This window comes from Panthera uncia (genome assembly GCF_023721935.1).
Source record: "Panthera uncia isolate 11264 chromosome A1 unlocalized genomic scaffold, Puncia_PCG_1.0 HiC_scaffold_16, whole genome shotgun sequence".
Lineage (NCBI taxonomy): Eukaryota > Metazoa > Chordata > Mammalia > Carnivora > Felidae > Panthera > Panthera uncia.
Window position 1 is genome coordinate 34675629 of NW_026057576.1, and position 27119 is coordinate 34702747.

The 27119-nt window shown below is 38.7% G+C and overlaps 1 protein-coding gene across 3 annotated transcripts in view; it reads right to left on the minus strand.

Moving 5' to 3' along the window:
* The window catches only part of DIAPH3 (diaphanous related formin 3), a 522043-nt gene that overhangs the window by 444216 nt on the left and 50708 nt on the right, over positions 1-27119 (minus strand). For all 3 annotated transcript variants that reach the window (XR_007461112.1, XM_049647035.1, XM_049647034.1), the window contains one exon: positions 4909-5013. Coding sequence is in view for 2 of the 3 variants with exons in the window: in XM_049647035.1 (XP_049502992.1) it covers positions 4909-5013 (105 nt within the window). In the remaining variant the exon portion in view is untranslated. The remainder of the gene's footprint in view (positions 1-4908; positions 5014-27119) is intronic.

A 27119-nucleotide genomic window follows, 5' to 3' on the forward strand; every position in this document is an offset into this window, starting at 1 on the left:
TTATGCTTACAATCCCTTTGTGATGGGGGGTGGGGGCAGGAGGGGAGAAGAAGTATCTTATAGCTCTAAATCCTACTCCCCACAAGTATCCTGTTTAACACATTTTTAAAAGTGTTTGTCAAGGAATCCATGGCTTCCTGTTAATCCTGTCAACAGACTTGTACATAACCCGGACATCGTACACCCAGAGCCAGTTCGCCCTGAATACAACTCAAGCACCCACAAGAAGATAAACACCGACATCAACCTGGGAATCACAGATACAGGGTATGATACACCAAAACCAAGGCATGCAAGTCTATTAGACTTTACCTACTGAAGGGCGCCTGGGTGGCGCAGTCAGTTGGGCGGCCGACCTCGGCTCAGGTCATGATCTCATGGTCTGTGGGTTCGAGCCCCGTGTTGGGCTCTGTGCTGACAGCTCAGAGCCTGGAGCCTGCTTTAGATTCTGTGTCTCCCTTTCTCTCTTCTCCTCCCCCTGTTGTGTTCTATCAAAAATAAACAAATATTTTTAAAAAAATTTTTAAAGAATTTATCTCCTTAGCTTGGTCCGTCCCCTCAAAGCACAGGAGTCCTGACAAATATCATCATTTAACATTATCTGCAGGGGTGCTTTAAAAATTTTAAGAGAAGAAAAGGGTTAATAATTAAACCACAATCAAGAATGAGAACACTCAGAGTCAGGATAAGCAAGACTGAATAATACATTTACAAGGTGCACTTTTATTAAATTATAGTTGCCTTTCATTTAGAAAATAGGAGAAATTCTTATGTAATTGTGCTTAAGAGCTCCTCTGTCCTGTTCCAGAATTTTCTTCTTACATTTTTGGGGAACGATGGATTCTCTTCCATTTGGACTATCATGTCTCATCCTAACTTCAAGGTCCTTACCACTTACTACAGAATAGTCTTACCATCCACCCAGTAATCAAATAAAAGCCAAGACTGTATCCATTCATTCAGAAAGTTTTTTTAAATACACTGACTACTGAACACCTGAGACAAGCCATTTACCAAGGAATGTCCATCTGGCCTTGTAGTACCCATCCTCATGTACGCTTAGTATACTTGATGAGGGGAGTAATTTCCGGAGTTAATTAAAGATAGAGATCCTATGCAGGCAAAAGGCTATCAGGACAGTCCAGCAACACGTGCACAGCCGCAAAGCAAAATCCCAACTTCAAGTAGCTTAAATAAGAATATGCACCCCATCACACAATGGGAGAGTCTGGAGGCAGGATTGTACATAGCCAGAGCATCAGCTCTAAGGGGTCATGTGCCAAGGATCCCACACCCTCTCACCACCATGTCAAATAACAGGAAAGAAAGTGGTTTTCTGCTCTGGATCTTTTTATAAGGAAGAGAAATCTTCCTCAGAAGCCCCCAGCATACCTGGCTTCCAGACTGTACAGGGCACATGTGGATCACCTATCCATCTATACCCTAGAAGTTGGAAAACTGTGATCTGACACTTTCAGCCTCTAACTAGGCTACTTGCTGAATAAAATTTTAATAATCTTTTCTAACTGAAAAAGTCAGCATTACTATGAATTTGTTGGGGTTTTTTTCCCCCCTATTCTAAGAAACAAGCTTGGCTAGTTTAGTGCTTGTTTGAGGGTTAACATTTCTAAAGCATTTTCATATACTTTTTCTATACACATATATATACATATATACATACATATATATGTATACACACACACACACACACACACACACTTAATGCTTACCCACAAAAAGAATCTCAAAGCAAAGTCTAAGGCTAAATTTATAAAAGTTTACCTGACAAATACCCCCATGTTCTCTGGAACAACCCATCCATAAATTTTCATGGCTTTTCCTCAGAAAAGCTTTTTTGGTACTCGTTAACCTAAATACCCTGGTATGACAAAGTCTGTATGTGAGAGTGAATGTGTCTCTACTTCCAGAGCAAAAATAGATGACTGGTCAGCTTGAACTTCCTACAATGTTAACCACCCACCAAATTATTCAGAACCCTCCTAGGAAAAGTCACCATCCTCCCAGCACTAAGTAAAGGAGTGAATGCTTTAATCATACTTTAGATAACTAATCTATTTCAATCCTGATAATCTAATTATCTAATTCTAGGAAATAAATTCCAACCTTAGTCCAAAACGATTAGAGGATTAAAGTTTAAAATCAGTGAATGCAAACTGAAATAGATCCACTCTAATGAAGTTCAAAGTGATTTGTTCTCCTGTTAAAACGTCTGTTTGTTATCTGAAATTCAAGAACTAAAATGCACTATTATACCAACGTTTTCTAAACCAATTCTAATAATATAGTATCTCTTGTAATTATATCAAGTAAATTCATACTTGTTGGATTTAAAATTCCCTAACAGGGGGGTCCTCCCTGATCACTCTATGCAGCAGTTCAGTCAGAGGGAGGGTGGGTGAAGGGATGGGTAAAATAAAGGAGATTAAGAGTACACTTATTGTAATGAGCACTGTAATGAGTACAGAACTGGTAAATCCTACTGTATATCTGCAACTAATGTAACACTGTGTTAACTATATTTCAATAAGAAAAAAAAAACAGTTGTATCATCTCCAATCCCCCTGCTTTTTTTCCCACATTACATTTCACTTATTACACGTTTGTGTGTTTCTGTTGTGTATATCCTATGTTACTCCGTAGGCCACGATGATTGACCATCCTGGTGCTTCAACTCCATTGCCTAAAATATTGCCTGATATACAGACACTTAATAAATGTGACACGGACTCACTAACAGTCAACTTGAATTTTCAAACATAAATCCGGGGCACCTGGGGCGCTTAGTCGGTTAAGCGTCCAACTTCGGCTCAGATCGTGATCTCGTGGTTGGTGGGTTTGAGCCCCGCATCAGGCTCTGTACTGACAGCTGGGAGCCTGGAGCCTGCTTTGGGTTCTGTGTCTCCCTCTCTCTCTCTGCCCCTTCCCTGCTCACCTTCTCTGCCCCTCCCCTGCTCACCTTCTCTGCCCCTCCCCTGCTCACGTTGTCCCATTCTCTCTCAAAAATAAGTAAATATTAAAAACTTTTTTTAAAAGGCTGCCATTAACTTGACAGAAACCTATGGGGGAGGGTAAGGAAAAAAAAAAGAGGTTAGAGTGGGAGAGAGCCAAAGCTCTCTCCCAAAGACTCTTGAAAACTGAGAACAAACTGAGCGTTGATGGGGGGGGGGGGGGGGGGGGGAAGGGTAGGTGATGGGCATTGAGGAGGGCATCTTTTGGGATGAGCACTGGGTATTGTATGGAAACCAATGTGACAATAAATTTCATATATTAAAAAAAAAGGTTTAAAAAACATAAATCCAAGTACATCAGTAATTATGGCTAAGGATTTCAACAGCGAGAACAAACAAATCACAAAGAAAAAAATAAGAAACGATTGCTACAGCCACCAGTGCTACCACAAGAGACAGCCACCAGTTATAAAACCGGTTATGTTGCAATTATGGCATCAACAATTTAATTCTAACAAGCTGATGATATAGATATTAGTCCCATCTTAAGGATGAGGAAATTGAGCATCAGAGGTAAAACAAGATGCCCAATATCAAAGGGAAGATAAGTCATCCGAAATACAAGTGCTCTGACTCTTAAGTCCCTAATTCTAATTTGTGATGTCCAGGTAGCATTAAGGGACAAAAAGCAATTTTTGTCACAACAGCAGGATACAGCGCCCATCTACATAGAGAGCCAAAAAAAAAGTATAGTACTCAGTGATTTGAACAACTAAACATCAGAATGCCAAACCTGAGACATGTTTAAAAATTAAACATCACTTGAGTCTGTCTTCCCAAACAAAGGCCTCCAAGTCACTGACTGGTCTAGGAGATAAATAGAGTTAAAGTATAAGTGACTTATATTCTTGTAACCTGGTCTTTGGTTAAAGTATCCGGTGAAAAGTACAGTGTGTTAAGTAATTTTTCTCTAATCCAATTCTATTGTAAATTCAGCCAAAATCATTTTCTGCTGTCTTTCTGATTGCTTCTTCATTAGCTTCCATTTCTAGATTTCATTGAATCCATTTATTCAGTTTTTATATGACTGGTCAAGCTCATTTGTTGTCCCACGAAATAAATATAATTGATTCTGTGTGCCAGTCATGGTTTCTTAGACATTTACTCATTACTTCCACCCACATATTTCATGTTTCCCTAGAAAACTGGCAGCTGAGTGGACGCTTAATGCTCCTTCCAATGTCTACATTTATAATTTGTTACAAGATAATTTTATCCGTAGGGAAACTCGCATTAAAGAGATGCCTCTAGGGGCGCCTGGGTGGCGCAGTCGGTTAAGCGTCCGACTTCAGCCAGGTCACGATCTCGCAGTCTGTGAGTTCGAGCCCCGCGTCAGGCTCTGGGCTGATGGCTCGGAGCCTGGAGCCTGTTTCCGATTCTGTGTCTCCCTCTCTCTCTGCCCCTCCCCCGTTCATGCTCTGTCTCTCTCTGTCCCAAAAATAAATAAAAAAACGTTGAAAAAAAAAATTTAAAAAAAAAAAAAAAGAGATGCCTCTAAGCCACTATTATGTGTACTGATTTACGTAGTTAGAATGTCATCAGTCTTACTTTTCTGTAATGCAAATATCATCCTGGTGTATAAGTGACATTAGAGATCAATAGCCATCTGAATCCACTAACAGGCAAAGAAGTCTTGGAGTCAGTAAACCAACCAGTCGGTGTTCCTCACCAATGCAAGGGGCTAAAGGACCACAGCAGTTTTAGAAGCTGTAAGAAGTATTTTCAAATTAAACAAACGTCCAATACTTGTGCCTTTATACACTCAAAAGCCCTCTGATTCCAGTTGCCCACAAACTGAAGCACATCATTAGACAAACGCATTGTTTTCCCCACTGCAGCACGTTCCAGCAGTATCTCTCAACTTGACAGTTTTACTTACTGTCTTGGAAGCAGTATTAATGTATTGCATCACCATTTCTTTTTTGATGCTGAAGTCCTTTTCCCGCAATGGTGCTTTCTTATCTTCATTTAAATTCATATCTTCCTGGAAAACACAATTAAAAAGCCTCATTTTAGAATCTAAGTAGAGCAGCAATTCTACATACCCTACCAACGGAAAATCAATAATTTGTGACTACGGCAGCATTAATTGTTTTGGAATGATTTACATGTAGTTCTGCCTGGAGGAAAGCAAAGAGCAGGAGACACAGAGAAAAACACGTTCTAGATCATTTTAACAGGTAAAACACCAGAAAATCTTTTTAAATTCGCAACAGGCTAGGAAAATTACACTCTCATCACTACAGGTAATTAGACAGTTGAAGATTTCTGCCTTTCTTAAGGTCATCTGGATTCACATTTTAAATACACAAACACAAATATAGGTACTTTAAAAAAAAAAAAACAAAAACAGTGCACCTGAAGCTATCTTGCACTATTTCTGAAAGAGCTGTTCCATGTATCATAAAAATTAAAAGGTAAATAAGCAAGCACTTTCCTGATTCTGTAGCTACAAGCTCATAGAATCAAATACCTGGTAGAGAGCCTAGCAAAAGGCAAACCATTCTAGTTTTCTCTTCTCTACCCCTACCAAAAATACCAACTACTTAATTTATTCTAGGTTCCAAAGAACATAAAAGTTGCACTCATAAAATGAAGTACCACCTAAAAATCTAACATTTCTCAACACCACCAATCAAAGGTTAAAGTAACCTGGAGCTCGCTACAGGTCTAACACTAACTAAAAATACAAATCAAGAATATCCACGTAAGTATGAGAATTGCTACCAGTTAAGTTGCTCCCATTAGAGGCCATTCTGGTAATGGAAAAGGAGCCTAAGGTATAACAGAAATGGCTGAAAAAGGGCTGCTCAAATGGATTTCCTCCAGATAGTAGCCCTTATTTGTAACACACAATAGAACACACTTGAATGTATACCAACTCCATAGCCTCTCAGAAACAGGTGTATAAAAATCAAGAATTCAGATCACCTGTGGAGCCCAGCAGGTTAAATTTATTCTAAGTTTTAGAAGAGTGCTACAATTCATCAGACACTGTAGTTTATGCCTTTAGCTGACTCAGTTTTTGGCTACCCATCCCTTCAAGCACTTAAAAGTCAAAATTTCCTTCATTTCACCTTGATATAAATATTTAAGATCTTAGAAGTTGTTCAACTTGACACTCTAATAAAAGGTAGTAATTAGTAATGTCACTCCCGGCTGTTCAGGTTAGAAATATCCTATTACGTGAATAATGGTTTGTTTTGTTCCTTTTTTTTTTTTTTTTTCCTCTCTAAGCCTGGGACTCTCAATAGGCCTTAACACCACTTAGGATTTTAGAAAGGTCTTGGGATATTCTGGTCGTCAGTGACTTGAGATGAAGCTACCAGTATTCATCAAGGTATATTAGACATTCTTCAACACATGGGCTAATCCTACACAATGAGAAACTGTCTTGTGTCCCACAGAGAGAGACACACATCTTGAAAAAGAAAATTTTATTTAAGCCTAGAATAACTCAATAGAATTAAATGTACAATGGCATTAATATGTAAGTTGTTACAGATGAAATACTTTGCATTATGTGATTTTAATATTTAATATTCTAATATAGCTGCAAGTTATAGTACCTGGGTGTATTTGTTGTTGTTTTTGTTTGTTGTTTGTTTTTAAATAAGCTTTATCATCAGTTGTGCTCTATTTTTGAAATTTGGGTACCCCAGGACAACACTGCTTGTGGTATTTGAATCACTAGAACAGCACAGCTACATAAATCTGCACCATAGCTGTTGTATGCACGAGGTGAAGATTCAAGAATGACTTTATTATACCTTCTTCAGCAGTCATGGCCAATTGTTTATATTGAAATATATGTTGAATATTTATTACAGTGAGGTATTAAGTGGATTTTTTAAATTATGAGTGTAGGTAGTTTATATTACCTATATAGAATTTCATTGGAAGAAAGTAACGGGGAAGTTACAGGGAAGGTAATGGGTATACTGGTTACAAAAAGGCAGGGTACTTAAGAGTACTGAGAACCCCTGTATTAAATTATTCACTGTATTTTTATTTTCTTTCTAATAGCCAAGCATGGCCCAGCCTCTTTCACCAGCAAATTAAAATATGTAGTAAATACAGAATGCTAACAAACTACAAAATCCTTTAGTTGTGGCTGAAATCAAAATAAAATTTTAAGATATACACTTTTAAAAAGTTTACTGCCTTCTTTTTGGAAAGGCATATTCAAGATGACAGGAGCTCATACACAATAGTGGTATATTTGGAATTAAAGAAGAGACTCAGGGTTCTCCCAACCTCTTTCCACTGTCTTATTCCACCTCTCTTGTCTAAATACGGCAGTCACTTCATGACAGTCCCTGTTTTAAAACAAAAAGGGGGGAGACTGGGTGGCTCAGTCAGTTGAGCGTCCAACTCTTGATTTCGGGTCAGATCATAATCCCAGGGCCATGGGATCAATCCCCGTGTCCACTCCACGCTGAGCATGGCATCTGCTTAATAGTCTCTCTCCCTCTGCGTCTCTCCCCTGCTTGCACTCTAAAATTTAAAAAAACTAAAAGTAAAAAGAAATAAAAATAAAAGCAAAAAGGAAAATGAAGGAAGGACACTGAAAGTTTGGAATCAGCTACATAGTACCGCAGACCTTTCTCATTAGGCATGTAACTCACAGGTGGTCATTCTCTACATGTCCAGAAACCAATGGCACTGGAAAAAGAAACTGCCATTTACAAAGGGAAAAAAGGATATATAGGAGCAATGAAAAGGAAAAATATATATTTGTGTATATAAAAAAAAGTGCAGTATTTGTAAAATAGATTTTTATCTCACAAAGAAAAAGGCTGAAAGGAGAAAGCCCTATTGGACTTTGGCGCTGAATTTCAGCAGGGGGCAGGTGGTGGGGGTGGGTGTCTACAAAGTCCTTGAAAAATGTATTGGAAGCTTTTTCCTAGCTAATGCACATCTATATAGGGGGAGAAAAAAGTTCTTTCTTTCTACCCTTCATAGGTTCTTCTAGTTAAACTAGGAATTAAATTGGCATGAGGCTGATCAACAGGAGAAAAATCAAATTTAATTCATACATACAAGAACCCCACATACAAGAAAGATTCCAAGACAGAAAGGTAAAATGAGGTTTATATGCCATACTGAGCTGAGGCATGGGATAGGAGCCTGGGGTTTCCAAGGGGAGGAGGGCAATTCACAGGGCAATAAGAGGTTTGGTAATTAGGTATTTGTTCTGCTATACAGATGGGTCACTCAGATAAAATTTCTCTCATAGTAATGCTTTGGGAAAGACTCTCAATTTACATTCTTCTAGGTGGTTCAGACAGGGGCAAAAAAGTTTCTCTTGAGCCCTCCAGGCCTCAGTTGCCTTCAACTCCAGTAGTCCACATGCCAAAGTGGAACAGTTTGGGGAAACTTGCTCTGAATCCCTTCAGTGTCTTTAATTCCAGAGGAGCTAAGCTGAGCATCTCTGAGGGCTATCTAGGAAACTAGAGTTAGGGGTGAGGGGTGGAATCAGGGGAGAACAAGCATCTTCATTTAATAGCCCCCTGCCTTAAGGGAAAATCTTCAATGTGAGAATTTGAGCATCACATAGTCTAAGCTCCATGTGTTACAGGATAAAAAATACAGGCTCACAGAAATTGCATGACTTTTCTAGCGAGGTGGCTATTAGAAACACAAGCCCTGGAGCCCAGACTACCAGTCCAGGGCAGTTTCCAGGTAATTATAAGAGGTCCCTTGCAAATAAGTCAACCATTTTCATGTTACTCAGTTTCCATCTGCTCAAAATGATCATACAGTAGCCCTACTGTCTTTGGTCAGGTTCCCAAGAGGTACTGTGTGAGACAAGGATCCTGGTGCAGATGACTAACAGAGGGGATGCCCTCAGGATAGGGGAATAAAGAAAAGCAAGACAGAGCAGGGGAAAGAGACTTTTGAAAATATTGCTTCAGCCTGAACTGCATGGCTGTTAGTACTACCTAGAGGGAGAGGACAGTTTGACCCCTCCGAATCAGTCAGCAGATTAGCTACAGGATCCTAGCCCCTGGAACCCAAATCTCCAGATAGGGCAGCTATAAGCTACGAGGAACCAACACTTACCACCTGGAATCTGCGTGCACCAACCTGATGAAGGTGGTCTTAGAGGGGCACCAGCAGCATCCACAACACGGTTTGAAAATAACTTACTTCCTAATAAGGCTTATTTCTAAGCAGAACTGAGTAATACAGAAACTCATGTCAATGGCCTCAACAAGCAATACAAACCACTGGATTAACCAACTCTTCCATTCAGACCTAGGTTGGGACCCTCTACTACACTGCATAGGTACAAAGTGATGCGCAGGTACAGATTTTAAGAGACCCCTGAAATGTGGTTTACTTCAATGTATCAATGTATTGAGATACATGTAGGGAATTCATTAAATATCTATTATAAACACCAAACAGGAAATATATAGAACTCATAATTGCAAAAAACCAGATGAGTAATTTGAATGAGGTTAATATTTTGTAGGTAGGACATTAAAGTTTTCCCACTTACAGAACAGATATTTATTAGCTGGCAATATTTAGCTGAATAGATCTCAAAAATATTTATGCAGTTACCATATCAAAACTTTGTCTGAAGAGTATTGTTGTTAAAGCTCTATTAATATCTTAACAGACATTAGAAATTAACTCACTTACAGTGCTACCTTCATATACATGTTTAACCACAGTTTTGCCTGGGGAAATTGGGAGTGGCAATATCAAAAACCAATTTTCTCTCAGTTAATTACTTTCTAATTAAAAACTCACCTTAATTGAACCACTGTGCTGTTTTACTGTGGGAGTCTGACTGGAACTAAAGATAGATTTTAGACACAAAAAAATACTGCCAAAAAGAAACCCAGATCAAGGGGCTTTCAAAATAAGGATTCTTCAGAAGGATCAAGGTCAGGAAAGATAAGGAAATGTCACTGATTGCAGGGGACTAAGGATACAGAGTAAACTAAATGCAAGGTGTGATCCTGGATTGGATCCTAGAACAGAAAAAGCACAAGTAGAAAAACTGGCAAAATCTCAATAATGTAATTTCATTAGTAGTGTACCAACATTTCTCAGTTCTAATAACTGAACTCAAGTTATAGAATGTGTTGACATTTGAGGAAGTAAGGTGAAGGGTATATAAGAACGGTCTGTGCTCTTTTTGCAACCCTTCTATAAATCTAAGGTTGCTTCCAAGCAAAGCTTTTCTAAGACTAAATTGAAATATTCATAAAACTTCTGTCATAAAAATAATTTTCAAAGTATGAAAAAAATGGAACATCTTTCATTCTTAAAAAAAATATATTTTTAAGTCCACTAAATACAAAGAGCAAGTTTGCAGTATACTTGGCTACAATAAATACAGACTTGATGAAGGGGAAGGAAGTACACACACACACACACACACACACTATCAAAACAAATATCTGGGACTACTAACAAAGACATCGGTATCAGAATTCCATTCCAAATCTAAAGATTAGGCACTCTTTGGAATTTTCCAAAACAAAATTCAAGCTGTTCGAATTTCTGTTTTCATTCCAAATCTGCTCTGTAAACTGTCCTCATTCTTCCCACAAGCCTTTCTACATCTTTCACCAAGATTTAGTATTCCTAAATAATGGTTAAGTTCTTGCAGGCAACGTGCTAAACATTTATAAGCACTCTTACTACATTAACTGTCACTAATAACCCATGGGAGGTATGGACCGGCTTCTCTATATTGAAGAGAGAATGGAGACTTCGGGAAATTCTTTCAGTTGACCATAGTCCTATGTTATTTGAACTGTGGTCTATCTACACTCATCATTCTTATTCCATTATTTATCTCCATTTTCATCTAAAATCCCATTTCCTTTGGGGCTAATGCAATCGGACTTATCACTTATGTTGCCAACAACTTGTATTGACTCCTCTCCCATCCCATGCCCTGCCACCCAGTCTTTAGCTTCTCCACCACCAGCAATCTTTACTTCAACTTTGCTCAACCACAGTCTTCATGACTACACCTAGACCTTTTCATTATCTAAAAATGGTTCTACCTCAGGTATCATCATGTAATGCTCATGACTCTATTCTCAGACCCTCATTTTCTGTCTTTTCACTTGTCCTACTGCTGGACCACCATAGTGTTGACCTCAATAAGACCTATTTCTTGATCCCCTGTATGTTCTCCTAAAGCAGGTTAATTCTATGGATCATCATTTCCTACATTTACAGAAAAGCCAACTCATTTTTCTTCTCACATTCCCTAAAGTATTTATTTCAAACTTGCCCTTCCCCAAGAGCTATGAAACTACCATTTCAATATCATTTTCAGTAAGCAAATTTCAATTTCCTCTGTAAAAAGAAAACTTTCAATTTCTCGTTTCCCATATTACCAATTTATTTGCACACTAATCTTTCTGTATCAATTCTTGCATCCATCCAAAGATAATTCCATTCATTTATGCTCTGGATCTCCTTTCCTCTCACCTCCTGAAAGGGCATTGCATATCAATTATCCTTTTTCAATTCTGTCTCACTAAATTGTTCTCAGTTGGTTGGGTCTCAATATATAAACATGTTAATCCTTAATGGATTAAAATTAAAAGGAAAAAGCACCTTCCTTCAAACCTAGCTCTCCTTTATATATGGCTTCCTTTATTCTCCTTCACAGGTAACCTTTTAAAGAACTCTTTTCTACACCCGTTGCCACTTTGACAGTGCACAGACCACAGTGGATTTCTTTTCCGGTATTTGTTAAATATGTAAGATGTAACAAAATTTCCCAAACAGAGTTTGCTATTCCTGTTTAGAGACAAACTAGGAAACTGAGGTCATTTTCTGAAGGATGGAGCTGGAGCTAGAGATAATACTCACATCCCTAGCTGAGAGTACGAACAAACAAGATCCAGCCCCAGAGATGGATTCTTTAGGCAGTTCTAGTAACACAGGTATTCAAACATGGCCAAGCTGAAATCCACGATGTTTCCAGGGAGCACTAGCAGAATCACACACAACCTCAGTGACCTGGAATCAGGGTGGCATCTGGTCGAAGAGTGAACAGAGCTGAGATCTTACAGACTTCACTCACATTGTGGGAGTTTCTGTGATGCACTGTATCCACAGAGAGGAATGAAGGAATATACCTTCTCTAAACTGCATGAAGATACCAAATGGGTCAATAGCAGCCCTGACCTGGAAGCCAGGTGAAAGGAATATAGTCAAGTCAGCAGCTTTTAAAACACTGCAAGGGATTCTTCCTAAGTGTTGGATGGGGCCAGAAATTTCCACAAACAAGAAAGTCCGAAGTTTGCTACTATATTTTACACACCTTGACTCCATCCTAGACTGACAAAATACTAATAAAAATAACTACTTTCCATGTTTTCTTGGCAAAACTGAGGTGAGGGTGTGAAATAATCTTAATACTTCCTGCACATACATGCAACTAGTTAGAGCACTAAGGAGCAATCGAGCGAAGAATGGCAAACAGAATGGACACATATTCCACCAAGTTACAAACATTTGACTCACTATTTTCATTCATGGATGTGGATTTTACAAGACAGCATGCTCATTAAATTTACATACATCAAGTGGAGTGGGATAGTTAACACCATGGAGAGTCAGATTAAATTTAAAATGATTGACTATTCAGAGAATTAAGCGAATATGTACAAGCAGCAAGTTGAAGAGGGTCAGGTTTGAGGCAATTCACCCAGAGAGGAAAAAGCAATTCACCCAGACAGGCAGAGGCATGACGAGATAGAAAATGGATGCTGCAAAGACAGGATCGTCATAGACCCAAACATTCATATTGATCAATAAGCATGATATCAGAAGGTAAAAACTGGAAGCACAGCAATAGCAAGGCAAACATTAATTCTTATTAAGTCAAAAGAAATCATCTCATTTGAATAGTGTATTAGATTTCTGTTTCATGGGTTAAAACCAATAGAACTGTTCCTGGAAACAGTCTGCTTTGGTAACATTTTATCACGACAGCTATGAATTGGTTAAGCATTTTAACAGGTCCACAAGATTCCCTAATTACTTCTCCTGAGACTTCAGATCTCAACATTCTATAAGCACAATTTTACCCATTTCTTCTAAAAGTGTTCTTCTGTTCTTAACCACATTGGAATTCATCTTCCATACCACATGTCAAAGGTCCTGCTAATGTTTATCCCTACACTAAGGTAGTATTTAGTGAAAGATTTCATGATCTTATTCCAGGTCATTATAAACACTCATAGTACACACAAACTGAATCTATCTAGTTCTGTAATTTGTTTTATTCTTAGGTTAGGTTTAGAAAACCTTTATGAGATAAATACCTTGGAAAAAAGAGCTCACAATTAAGTGTATTACTACTTCATATTCAACATGTCCATAAATATGCTAACATTACAGAACAGCTTATCTTTCTTTTGACCATCATTTTTTACTATGTTCTTATACAGTAACCTTTTTTATATATAAATGTGATTGTAGAGAAGTTATATTTTTTGGTTTTCCCACTAGTAAGGTTGGATTTCCACTGTTCTAGCCACAGTATCTTTACTCAATCCCCATTAAAATTAATAGGAATTCAGATGGCTAGCTCATTAAAAGGATGGCAGGCATAAAACAGCATTTATCCAGAGACTGACAAAGAACTCACATATAATGTTCGACCAAATACTCTAACTGAAGCTTATAGCAAGTGTAAACTATCTTAATTTGAAACCAAATTTAAAACTGTCCTAGAGCCGTTATCAAAGAACAAAAAAAGAAGAAACTCATGCATTGCTTTTCTTCCATATACTTTAAGTTTTAGCCGAATAGACAAGAAATGAAATTAACATGCAGAGAGCTGCACAACTAATTTATTTTGAAATATCATCTTGCTGGAACTGTTCAAGCATATACCTAAGCACCTATAATCACAAACAATGGTTATGTGATCTTTTAGATAAGAACACAGCTACTGGTAAAAGTTTTTATTTGCTTTTCAACTTTTCTAAACAAATGGCTATTTCTTCACAAATTACATGAAGGATCGTCAGTGGACTGAAGATACAAAAGCCAACTTTTCTAGAGATGAAAGAAGACTGAGAAAAAGCCTTCACAGCTGGAAAAGAACAGACTTGCACACTTCCCCACTGGTGAAAGAGCATGCTTAAACATTATCATAACACTTATTCTTTTTAAAATTCCCCTAACCATTTTTATTGGTTCAGTGAACTCCCACCAGGCAAAATCCAATGCTCCTAAATCATTTATTTTCTCACTTATCTGGATCCAAAGAGAAACAACTAGGCATTGACATTATTCCCCCCTGACAAACACAGCCAATGAATCAACTTGACAGTTGCCTTATACTTCTATACTCTTTTCTTCTTCCACCTCCTCCAGTTTGGAATATTATTCCGATTGCTTTTAAACCACCTTTCCCTAAATTTTTCAATTTCTACCTAAAGGAAAGGGAAACGGTAACAACTAATAGATCAAAATGAACCATTCCCATGCAACCACTCTCATTTTATCTGGCCAACCCTAAATATACTTTTTAAGTTTTTAAGAAATAAAAAATGCTCATGATAGAAGTAGATTTGTAAAGAATGCTAATACTTGAAATAAGCTAACTGCTAGTAGCAATCTATAGCAGTCAATAAACAGAGAATTAACACAAAAGAGTCTTTGTTGGTTTCTCTTTTCATTCCAATTCCTGGGTAAGATATCACTTACACATCCAACACAATAGGCATTCATTTATATGACTAAAGAAAGAGCTATGTATAAACCCTTAACACGAAGGATTAAGGAGAAAAAAAAAAAATGACAGGGAAAGAAAAAGGATAAACTGTCCTTCACAAGTACCCACAGAGAGGAATAGAGTTAGCAAGATGAACATTCCTCCCACCAGCTGTACCATTTAAGTATCAAACATATTAGGTGGTTATACTTGACTTTTTACTTGATTTTATACTTTTATACTTGACCACATAGGTGGTCACACTTGATTTTATCAGTTCACCTGAGCTCTTCTTTCTTCGTCTGGACCTTAGATTTCAAATACATCTGAATAAAGCCAATAAGGACAAAAAGACATCTCAATATTTAACTGTCCGTGTACTAATTTCTATCATGTCATTGCTTAAACATGTGTTTACCAAGGTAGAAACAAACTCCGCAATACATGCAATATGCACCATGAGGGCACTAGGGAGATGGATATGAATCAAGTTAAATATCCATAGTCCACTGAAATATAGTTCTTAGAAAAAGTTTTTATACCAAAATTCTCATTAAAGAAGTTCTTCTAGTTCTCATAAATCAACAAGTAAAACAGAAATATCAGGGTCACTCATTTAGTCAGTAATGGAGGAGATACTCTGTTTAAGGAAAAAAAAAAAAAAAAAAAAAAAAGCAGGGGTCAAATATCTACCCTAAGGGAAGGCCAGTCTAGTGAGGAGCTAACCTTAACTCTAGTCACTGAAATACAAAACGAAAAGAGACCTCTACTAAACACTTTAGTAACAGAAAAATAGAACATATTAATTTGTTTTCTAGGGTTTTTAGAAAAAATCTTTATGGAACTGATCGTGTTTCACCTTCATTTTGACAGCAGAAGATGACATTGTTAAGAAAGTGGAGCCCTTACTGGGTAGGTACATAGAAATTGTGAAAGTAGCTTCTCAGTTCCCTAACTCAGAGGTTATTGTGTTTGGAATGAAATCTCAGATTTGAAAAACATTTAGGACTTTCAAGTACATGGTTTTAACCTTTTTTTTTTTTTTTATTGTAGAATTCTACTCAATATAATAAAGGAGTAAGAAACAAGTTTTTCACAAATATTCTGATTGGACACAAAAAATACAAAGCATTCAACAAACAGAAACTAATGAGAATTCCATAATGTTACTAGACACCAAAATTCATCAACAGAAGCTGACAATATTAGTTAAAAGATTTTTTACAGCTAGTTATATATTAGAAATAAACTAAAGAATAAACCTAATAGAAGATGTGCAAGGCCCATAGGGAGAAAAACCATAAATTTTTACGTTTAGGAACTGAAAATCTAAATAGAGATAACATATACAATATTCACAGATGGAAAAACTTAATATCACAAAAGTATCCACTTTGCCTAAATCCGTAAATTCACTGAAATTCCAATCAAGAACCCAACAGGGTTTACAGTGTAACTTAACTGATTCTAAAATTAATATAAAAACACAAAGTCTCAAGAATAGCCAAGACGATTTTGAATCGAGGGGGGGGGTCTTAGATACCAAGGCTTATTATACAGCTATAGTAATTAAGACAATGGATGTAAGTGAGAGCCAGACAAATAGACAAATGGACAAAATCAAGCCTCCAAAACAAACCCACATATGTGCAAAAACTTGATGTTTACCACTGGAGGTATTACAAATGAAGGATAAGAGGGACTATTAAAAATTTTTTTTTTCAACGTTTTTTAATTTATTTTTGGGACAGAGAGAGACAGAGCATGAACGGGGGAGGGGCAGAGAGAGAGGGAGACACAGAATCGGAAGCAGGCTCCAGACTCTGAGCTGTCAGCACAGAGCCCGACGCGGGGCTCGAACTCACGGACCGCGAGATCGTGACCTGGCTGAAGTCGGACGCTTAACCGACTGCGCCACCCAGGCGCCCCGGATAAGAGGGACTATTAAATCAATGCTGCTAGAAAAACCAGTTATCCATGTAGGAAAAAAAAAAAAAAAAAAACTGGATCCATATCATATAGACATAAAGATACAGAATCCTGAAATACAGAACAGATTTATGATGTCAGGATAGAGAAGGATTTCTTAAATATACAAAAAGCAAAGACCATAAAGAGATGGATAAATTGGACCATAGTGAATTTTCCATTTCTGTAGTCTAATCCATCTACCCCTAAAGAAAGTAAAAAGACAAGACTCAGCCTGGGACAAGATACTTTACAGCTTATAAACAGATACAAACATAAATCCAGATAGGTGACAAATTCTACAACTTAAAAAAAAAAAAAAAAAGACAAAAAACCCCAGTTACAAAACAGGCAAAAGATATGAACAAGTAATTTACAAAATAAACCAAAAGGCCAATAAATGTGTGAAGAGATATTCAAAATTCTTATGACCATTAAAAACTGACTTGTTTAAAGTATGAGGTAACCTGTTTACAACTTACAGATTTACACAATTAAAAAGTTTTATAGTACCAATTCAAATTCAGAGACCTACAAATTAACCAAGAGGAATCTTCAAAAATGTCAAATTCATAAAATACAAGGAGAGACTGAGGACTATTTCAGAACAAAGGAAATGTTAAAAATTTGACAGCTGAATGAAACACAGGATTCTACACTACACTCGTCTTCTATAAAGACCATTTTTGGTATTACTGAGGATTAGTTGATAGAAAATGATCACTGTTAACTTCCTGACTTAGGTGGTTAGAAGGATGTCCTTATTTGTAAGGACTAATACTAAAGAATACTAAAGAATTAAGAGATTATGGGGCATGGAGTCAGCAACTTACCACCAAATGGTTAGGAAAAAAGTTTCTATACATTGGTCATTATTATACAGAAAAAGTTTAACATAGGAATGAAACCATCAGGTTCAGGTTAATGTTCACCTTTGGGAATTAAGGGAAAAAAATGGAATGAAGAGTATACAAGGTACTTCAATTATATCTGTGGTGGTGGTTGTTAGATTGTGTTCTATTTTTTGTGTATTTGATTCAACATTACACAGTGAAAACTGTTTCAAAATCAAACTGTGAATACCTTTACTACTACCTACATCTCCCTACATTAGAAGCCAATATATGTGTTAAACAGGTCATCTAAGCTCTTAATACCAGCAGACACCTCAAGCACATACTTAAGGGATAATGATGGCTTTTTATAAATGTGCTCTCTACTACATTCGATAAAGGCTGACAAACATCTTCCCAAGAAACGATTAGGCCATCAATACTCAAACTTAAGTAGTTTGTGCAATCTTAGGGGACCATTTCTTCCATACTTACAAATGATGACAGGAAATCCAGAATTTGAAAACTTTGTCAGAATAATTTTATCATCATTGGCACTGATTTAATGCCTGTTAATGATCACATCTAGATAGAGGACCATTCTTGCATAGCTTTCATTCTCTCAGAGAGAAGATATCAAAACAAACAAGAAGAGATGAATGCATAAAATTTCTCTTCCTATTCATTTTAAGGTTTTTGTCTAATTTGGAAAACTGGCAATTAAAGCTAATTTCCACCTAGACATAGAATTACAGGTAAAAAGAAATGTGGGATCTTAGAAATCTTAAAGGTTAGGAAAATGCACTTAATAGGCAATTGTTTAAGATAAACCAGTTGAATGCTGCTGTATGGGTTTAATCTAGTGGGAAGACCTATCGGAGTAACAAAGGATAAGTTCTACAAGGGATTTATACACAAGCAGCTGTGAGGCAGGTTTAATGAGTGCTAGGTCTGATAGGACATGGGAAAGGGTCTGAGAAGAGTCATCTCTGGGCCAGGATTTACAGTAATGAATAGCAGTCATGGAAGGGTGGCTGGAAGACCAGTGCATTAGCCCGGGGAAGAGGTAATGAAAGGTTCAACAGAGGACAAACAAAATCAGGGCCTAAGAAGCACAGAAATGAATGGATGTGACCAATGCCTGAGGGGGATCAGAAAAGATTCCCAGATCTCAGTGTGGGCTCCTGAGAGAGAACTAAGCAAGGAGCAGTTTGGTGGGGTATTTTTCGTTTTGTTTAAAAGAACATGACAGAAAGGGGAGGTCAACACAATGGGAACATAGGTCATTACCAACATCAGTACCCCCTACAAAGGCCATTAACTATTATTCATAGGCAAGACAGCACTGTGAAAATCCCAGAAACCAGGAGTAAAGGTGAAACATGCCCCCGACTGAAGAGATAGATAAAGACAGTATTAGAATCACATAAACAGGACACCTAAAGGAAACCAAGTTCGTTCTAGTAACTGATCCTAAAGAACTAGAGGTCTATCAACTGGCCAAAAACTGAGAATAATCCTCTGTAAAGAGTTAAGAGTTCTTCGAGGGGCACCTGGGTGGCTTAGTCAGCTGGGCATCTGACTCTTGATGTGGGCCTAGGTCATGATACCAGGGTGGTAGGATTGAACCCCACATTGGACCCAGTGCTAAGCATGGAAGCTGCTAGGATTTTCTCTGCCTTGTTCACTCTGGCCCTTTCCCCCACATGCTCTCACTCTTAAAAAAAAAAAAAAAAAAAAAAAAAAATCTACAAAAACAGACAACTAAATGAAATTAGAAGGTATATAAGCAAAACTAGTTCAAAGAACTAAAACCATCAAAAAAAAAAAAGGCAAAGTCAATATATTCAAAGGTCAGTCATTTGAAATTATCTACTCAAAGGAGCAAAAAGAAAATAAAAAATACCTATGGGACATCAACAAGAGAAATATCCACTGTGGAAATCTCCAGAGAAAAGAGAAAGGTACAGAAAGTCTCAAGTGATAATGGCTGAAAACTTCCCTAACTTGGGGTGAGAAATAGACATCCAGATTCAAAAGGTCCAAGGACTTCCAAAAAAGTTGAACCCAAAAGGGGCTACGCTGAGACACATTATAATTAAATGGCCAAAAGTAACAAAGAATTTGGAAAGCATGAAGGGACTAGTCACAAATAAGGGAGCCCCTGAGACTATTAGCAGATTACCCTGCAATATATTTATATATATGTACACAAATATATATAAATATATATACATTTATATATAGATTTATATTTATATATAGATTTATATATATAAATAAAGGAGATTATATACATAATACATATATAACACAATGTTAGATGTCAACTATATCTCAATAAAGTTGGAAAAATATCAAAAGAAACTGATGAGGTCAGTTTCTGGTTTCTTGAGGTGTATATCTTTTACAGAGTTTGATTATAGCTGCTCTTCTGAAGACATAGCAAAACATCAGACTACTGGGGAGATGCCAACATAAAAGGGCTCCCATCCCCCATGAGAAATGTGTAGGGAAACAAAGAGGATGAAAAAAAAGCAAGAGGGCCAGAGGCAATACCTTGAAGAAATACAAATCAGAAAAGGAAACCTGGAAACTGGTAAAAACGGGCCAGAGAAGAGGAAAATCCGAAGTAAAGGAGTGTCATGGTAGCTAAAGGAAAAAGTAATGCAGACAGGAGCAAGTGGTCAGCAGTATTACAGGTAAAATCGGACGACTAGGAGGGCACTTACAGTTAGGAGAATAGCAAAAACTACCAATTATTGGTAGCAAGAGCCAAAGTAGTTTATACTTTACAGAGGACAGACTCTGAAGGGAACAAGGCAAAGGACAGGAGTGAGGGGCCAAGAATACATGAGCTTCCCATGGACAAGATGTGGATCCCAGGGAAGCAGCAGCCCTGGGCCATCAGAGAGGTGCTGTGTCCTGAAGGCGACTCCAGCAGAGGAATGGGCTCATGGAAAACTGGGCAGAAGGCCAAAGGAGACATCACCAGTGACAAGGGAATTATAGGTGAAACTGGAGGGCAGGTGGGCACAAAAATGCCACAGGAGAAAACAATCAGCATTTGTAATCTCCTATACCTGTAACAGGCAAAATCATGCCCTAATCTCTGGATCCTACAAATAAGTTCTATTACACGGCAAAGGAGACTTTGCAGATGTAACATTATTTTGAGTTATCTGGGTGAGAACATAATCTAATACATGAGCCCTTAAAAGCAGACAACTCTGTATAGATGGAGACAAGAGGTGACACAGAAGGGAAGTCCTAGAAATTCTAAGCAGGAGATGGATTTGATGTAACGGAGAGATAGAGGCCCACACGAAGGATAGGAAAGAGGCCTCTGGAAGTTAAGGCAGCCCCCAGAGGACAGTCAGCCAAGAAACCAGGACCTCAATCCTACAATAGCAAGGAACTGGATTCTGCCACCATGAACTTGGAAAAGGTTCTTCCCAAAGCATCGGTAAGAGCCCAGCCATCACATACTGATTTTGGCCTTGTGAAACCAGAGAGGGCAGCTGAGCCAACCTGGACTTCTGACCCACAGAACTATGAGACAGCATATTGGCGTCTTAAAGCCACACATCTGTGAAATTGTGTAAATTGTTACAGCAGCAATAAAAACTAACATTACCCAGGGCACCACTGCCAGATTATCAACACCCGAGGCCTGAAGCATCTTCTTATTCCTCCTTTCCTCACCTCCCATCAAGTCCTGGAGGAGACAGATGCAGGCTGGAGAGTAGAGCACGGAAAAGTAAGGTAGGAAAATGGAAGAGACCAACCTTGCTCCCCAACAGCAGCCCGCACTAGAGACTACAAGTGGAGCCAGCCTGAAAAGGGGCAAGAGGGAAACTTCTTCTGGATGAAAATTGTTTGCATTAAACTAGGATTTTTTTCTGTTTAATCTGAAAGCCAACAGAAAGCTCTGGGACCTGCCTGGGATTTCATCTAGGGGAAAGAAAGAATAAGCCAAGGAGACTGGTTTAAAGAGCCAACAGCTAGAATGAACGAGTCACTTTCAGCTTGTACCTACCATGCTGAACTCATTCAAAAACCAGTTAACATAGACCCACAGTGAGTTCAAGAGTGAACACTGAAACTTGATTTCTAGAAATTAAAGTTGTATACACAAGGATGTTAACACAGCTATTTTACAAACCTAGATTCATAGAGAAACCAACATGGGCTTTCAGGTAACAATTCTACTTTTACCAAAAGACAAATGGGAGAAAGAGCTATTAAGTAGTCTAAGTATTCATCACTACTTAAAAAACAAAAACAAAAAACAAACAAACAAAAAAACCCACTAAAACTATTACCTAGAGACCAAGTAAATCCATCTCCAATATAAAAGTAAAATGAGTACAAATATTGAAGTATTACCCTGTACCTCCTCATTAAATAATCAAGTCAGCACACTATCTTAAGAAAAAAAGGCTCTGTAAAAACAGTTTTTACTTCATGTGAAAATTACTTCAATACCTTTGATAAGGTTAAATAAGGCTTTAAAAATTGCACAATGTCAAAACTAAGAATTTAGATGCAAATTTTCAATGGTAGGAAGCCCCTGTAGGTGCAAAGGCCAAGATATTAAGATTATAGATTCGATATGGCTTCTTCAGAAGAATACTCATACTACAGATAGGTAGGTGCAAGTTTAAAAAAAAAAAAAAAAAATCAAACCCAACCCTGCATCTAGCATTCTCTACAGACACAGGAACAGCTTTAAATTTGTCAAAAATAAGGTACCCTGAAAAGCCTGAGAAATATCACTCATTACATTTAAAGAAGGGAAAAGACCCTTCTCAGCTTCAGAACCATCAGTGGATTCTACCCCCCCAATGTATTGTGATGTGGTCAAGCAATGAGAAAGGAAAGACAAGAACCCAGTCCTCACTTTAAGATGACCTTAGTTCTGACAAACTCGTTTATTAGCAAATTGGGCAGCCCTGACCCATCAACAATTTCATTTTACTTCTGCTGAGTAAAAGGAGTTTGATTGCAAACGATCTTCTGCCAACAGGGATACCTGTTTAAGATTTAACAAGTGATCAGGCCCAGTTATTAAATATGTATTCTATAAACATTCCAAAGATGTCAATATCCTTCTGCCCTATACATAACTACAAACTGATAGTCTTACACTTCTCCTAAGAATAACTGAAAAACAGTTCAAGTAATCATGTTCAGTACAGAATGCCACTGACTATATTCAGTACTTTCTAGGTAGTTGTACTTTTAATGGCTTATGGTGATAAAATGTGGCCTTGTAAACATCTAACATCAATAGCCTACTCAGTCTGCTTACTCAGATGGCACCAGCAATTATGATCAAAAAGAAAAATTTCTTCAAAGTAGTCACAAGGAAATGAAAAAAAGTACCATTCTAGAATCTCATAGGTAATTTATTTATATGCATGGTTCCACATACACTACATGGGATGAAGGAGTAGCTAAGGGCACTTTATTATCTTGAGTCCTCAAAGGTAATATTGAAGAGAACTACCTTTATACAAGCCTCATTAACAGAGGCAAAGACTAGGGGAAAAAAAAAAAAAGTGCCGACCTCGCCGTCTGCGATCTCGGACGCTGACCGTGCTCAGCCCTCTCTCCACACCGGAGCTGCATTGCTTTGTTTAACCTCTGCCAAGCCATTTCGCACAAACTCTTGTTGCCCCAATTCTGATGAGCCACCAGTTTGATGGCTGAGGCGTTCTTGAGATGGTTTTCCTGGTCCTGTAACCGTCATTTCTTGCAGAGCTCTGTAGTGGTGAGATTGGACCTCCTAACCCTACGGATACGACAGTATTGCAAAATGGCACTTTGAGCCTCTTTCTTCCTCATTGGTTGTCCATCATCTTCACCCCTACACCAGGTGGGACTGGTTTATTTGCCTGGGTTCCGGAAGATGGCGGCGTAGGAGGACGCGGGGCTCACCGCGCGTCCTGCCGATCACTTAGATTCCACCTACACCTGCCTAAAGAACCCAGAAAACCGCCAGAGGATTAGCAGAAGGGAGTCTCCGGAGTCAAGCGCAGACTAGAGGCCCACGGAAGAGGGTAGGAAGGGCGGCGAGGCGGTGCGCGCTCCACGGACTGGCGGGAGGGAGCCGGGGCGGAGGGGCGGCTCGCCGGCCAAGCGGAGCCCCCGAGTCTGGCTGGCAAAAGCGGAGGGGCCGGACAGACTGTGTTCCGACAGCAAGCGCGACTTAGCGTCTGGGAGGTCAGAAGTTAACAGCTCTGCTCGGAAAGCGGGAAGGCTGGAGGACAAAGGGAGGGAGAGCTGCTGAGCCCCCGGACGGCAGAGCTCAGCTTGGCGGGGAACAAAGGCGCCAGCGCCATCTCCCCCGCCCATCCCCCAGCCAAAATCCCAAAGGGAACCAGTTCCTGCCAGGGAACTTGCTCGCTCCGCGCAAACACCCAACGCTGTGCTTCTGCGGAGCCAAACCTCCGGCAGCGGATCTGACTCCCTCCCGCTGCCACAGGGCTCCTCCTGGAGTGGATCACCTAAGGAGAAGCGAGCTAAGCCTGCCCCTCCACCCCCCGTGCACCTTGCCTACCCACCCCAGCTAATACGCCAGATCCCCAGCAACACAAGCCTGGCAGTGTGCAAGTAGCCCAGACGGGACACGCCACCCCACAGTGAATCCCACCCCTAGGAGAGGGGAAGAGAAGGCACACACCAGTCTGACTGTGGCCCCAGCGGTGGGCTGGGGGCAGACATCAGGTCGGACTCTGGCCCCGCCCACCAACTCCAGTTATACACCACAGCACAGGGGAAGTACCCTGCAGGTCCTCACCACTCCAGGAACTATCCAAAATGACCAAACGGAAGAATTCCCCTCAGAAGAATCTCCAGGAAATAACAACAGCTAATGAACTGATCAAAAAGGATTTAAATAATATAACAGAAAGTGAATTTAGAATAATAGTCATAAAATTAATCGCTGGGCTTGAAAACAGTATACAGGACAGCAGAGAATCTCTTGCCACAGAGATCAAGGGACTAAGGAACAGTCACGAGGAGTTGAAAAACGCTTTAAACGAAATGCAAAACAAAATGGAAACCACAACGGCTCGGCTTGAAGAGGCAGAGGAGAGAATAGGTGAACTAGAAGATAAAGTTATGGAGAAAGAGGAAGCTGAAAGAAAGAGAGATAAAAAAATTCAGGAGTATGAGGGGAAAATTAGAGAACTAAGTGATACACTAAAAAGAAATAATATACGCATAATTGGTATCCCAGAGGAGGAAGAGAGAGGGAAAGGTGCTGAAGGGGTACTTGAACAAATTATAGCTGAGAACTTCCCTGAACTGGGGAAGGAAAAAAGCATTGAAATCCAACAGGCACAGAGAACTCCCTTCAGACGTAACTTGAATCGATCTTCTGCACGACATATCATAGTGAAACTGGCAAAATACAAGGATAAAGAGAAAATTCTGAAAGCAGCAAGGGATAAACGTGCCCTCACATATAAAGGGAGACCTATAAGACTCGTGACTGATCTCTCCTTTGAAACTTGGCAGGCCAGAAAGGCTTGGCACGATATCTACAGTGTGCTAAACAGAAAAAATATGCAGCCGAGAATCCTTTATCCAGCAAGTCTGTCATTTAGAATAGAAGGAGAGATAAAGGTCTTCCCAAACAAACAAAAACTGAAGGAATTTGTCACCACGAAACCAGCCCTACAAGAGATCCTAAGGGGGATCCTGTGAGACAAAGTACCAGAGACATCACTACAAGCATAAAACATACAGACATCACAATGACTCTAAACCCATATCTTTCTATAATAACACTGAATGTAAATGGATTAAATGCGCCAACTAAAAGACATAGGGTATCAGAATGGATAAAAAAACAAGACCCATCTATTTGCTGCCTACAAGAGACTCATTTTAGATCTGAGGACACCTTTAGATTGAGAGTGAGGGGATGGAGAACTATTTATCATGCTCCTGGAAGCCAAAAGAAAGCTGGAGTAGCCATACTTATATCAGACAAACTAGACTTTAAATTAAAGGCTGTAACAAGAGATGAAGAAGGGCATTATATAATAATCACAGGGTCTATCCATCAGGAAGAGCTAACTATTATAAATGTCTATGCGCCAAATACCCGAGCCCCCAGATATATAAAACAATTACTCATAAACATAAGCAACCTTATTGATAAGAATGTGGTCATTGCAGGGGACTTTAACACCCCACTTACAGAAATGGATAGATCATCTAGACACACAGTCAATAAAGAAACAAGGGCCCTGAATGATACATTGGATCAGATGGACTTGACAGATATATTTAGAACTCTGCATCCCAAAGCAACAGAATATACTTTCTTCTCGAGTGCACATGGAACATTCTCCAAGATAGATCATATACTGGGTCACAAAACGGCCCTTCATAAGTTTACAAGAATTGAAATTATACCATGCATACTTTCAGACCACAATGCTATGAAGCTTGAAATCAACCACAGGAAAAAGTCTGGAAAACCTCCAAAAGCATGGAGGTTAAAGAACACCCTACTAACGAATGAGTGGGTCAACCAGGCAATTAGAGAAGAAATTAAAATATATATGGAAACAAACGAAAATGAAAATACAACAATCCAAACGCTTTGGGATGCAGCGAAGGCAGTCCTGAGAGGAAAATACATTACAATCCAGGCCTATCTCAAGAAACAAGAAAAATCCCAAACACAAAATCTAACAGCACACCTAAAGGAAATAGAAGCAGAACAGCAAAGGCAGCCTAAACCCAGCAGAAGAAGAGAAATAATAAAGATCAGAGCAGAAATAAACAATATAGAATCTAAAAAAACTGTAGAGCAGATCAACGAAACCAAGAGTTGGTTTTTTGAAAAAATAAACAAAATTGACAAACCTCTAGCCAGGCTTCTCAAAAAGAAAAGGGAGATGACCCAAATAGATAAAATCATGAATGAAAATGGAATGATTACAACCAATCCCTCAAAGATACAAACAATTATCAGGGAATACTATGAAAAATTATATGCCAGCAAATTGGATAACCTGGAAGAAATGGACAAATTTCTAAACACCCACACTCTTCCAAAACTCAATCAGGAGGAAATAGAAAGCTTGAACAGACCCATAACCAGCGAAGAAATTGAATCGGTTATCAAAAATCTCCCAACAAATAAGAGTCCAGGACCACATGGCTTCCCAGGGGAGTTCTACCAGACATTTAAAGCAGAGATAATACCTATCCTTCTCAAGCTATTCCAAGAAATAGAAAGGGAAGGAAAACTTCCAGACTCATTCTATGAAGCCAGTATTACTTTGATTCCTAAACCAGACAGAGACCCAGTAAAAAAAGAGAACTACAGGCCAATATCCCTGATGAATATGGATGCAAAAATTCTTAATAAGATACTAGCAAATCGAATTCAACAGCATATAAAAAGAATTATTCACCATGATCAAGTGGGATTCATTCCTGGGATGCAGGGCTGGTTCAACATTCGCAAATCGATCAACGTGATACATCACATTAACAAAAAAAAAGAGAAGAACCATATGATCCTGTCAATCGATGCAGAAA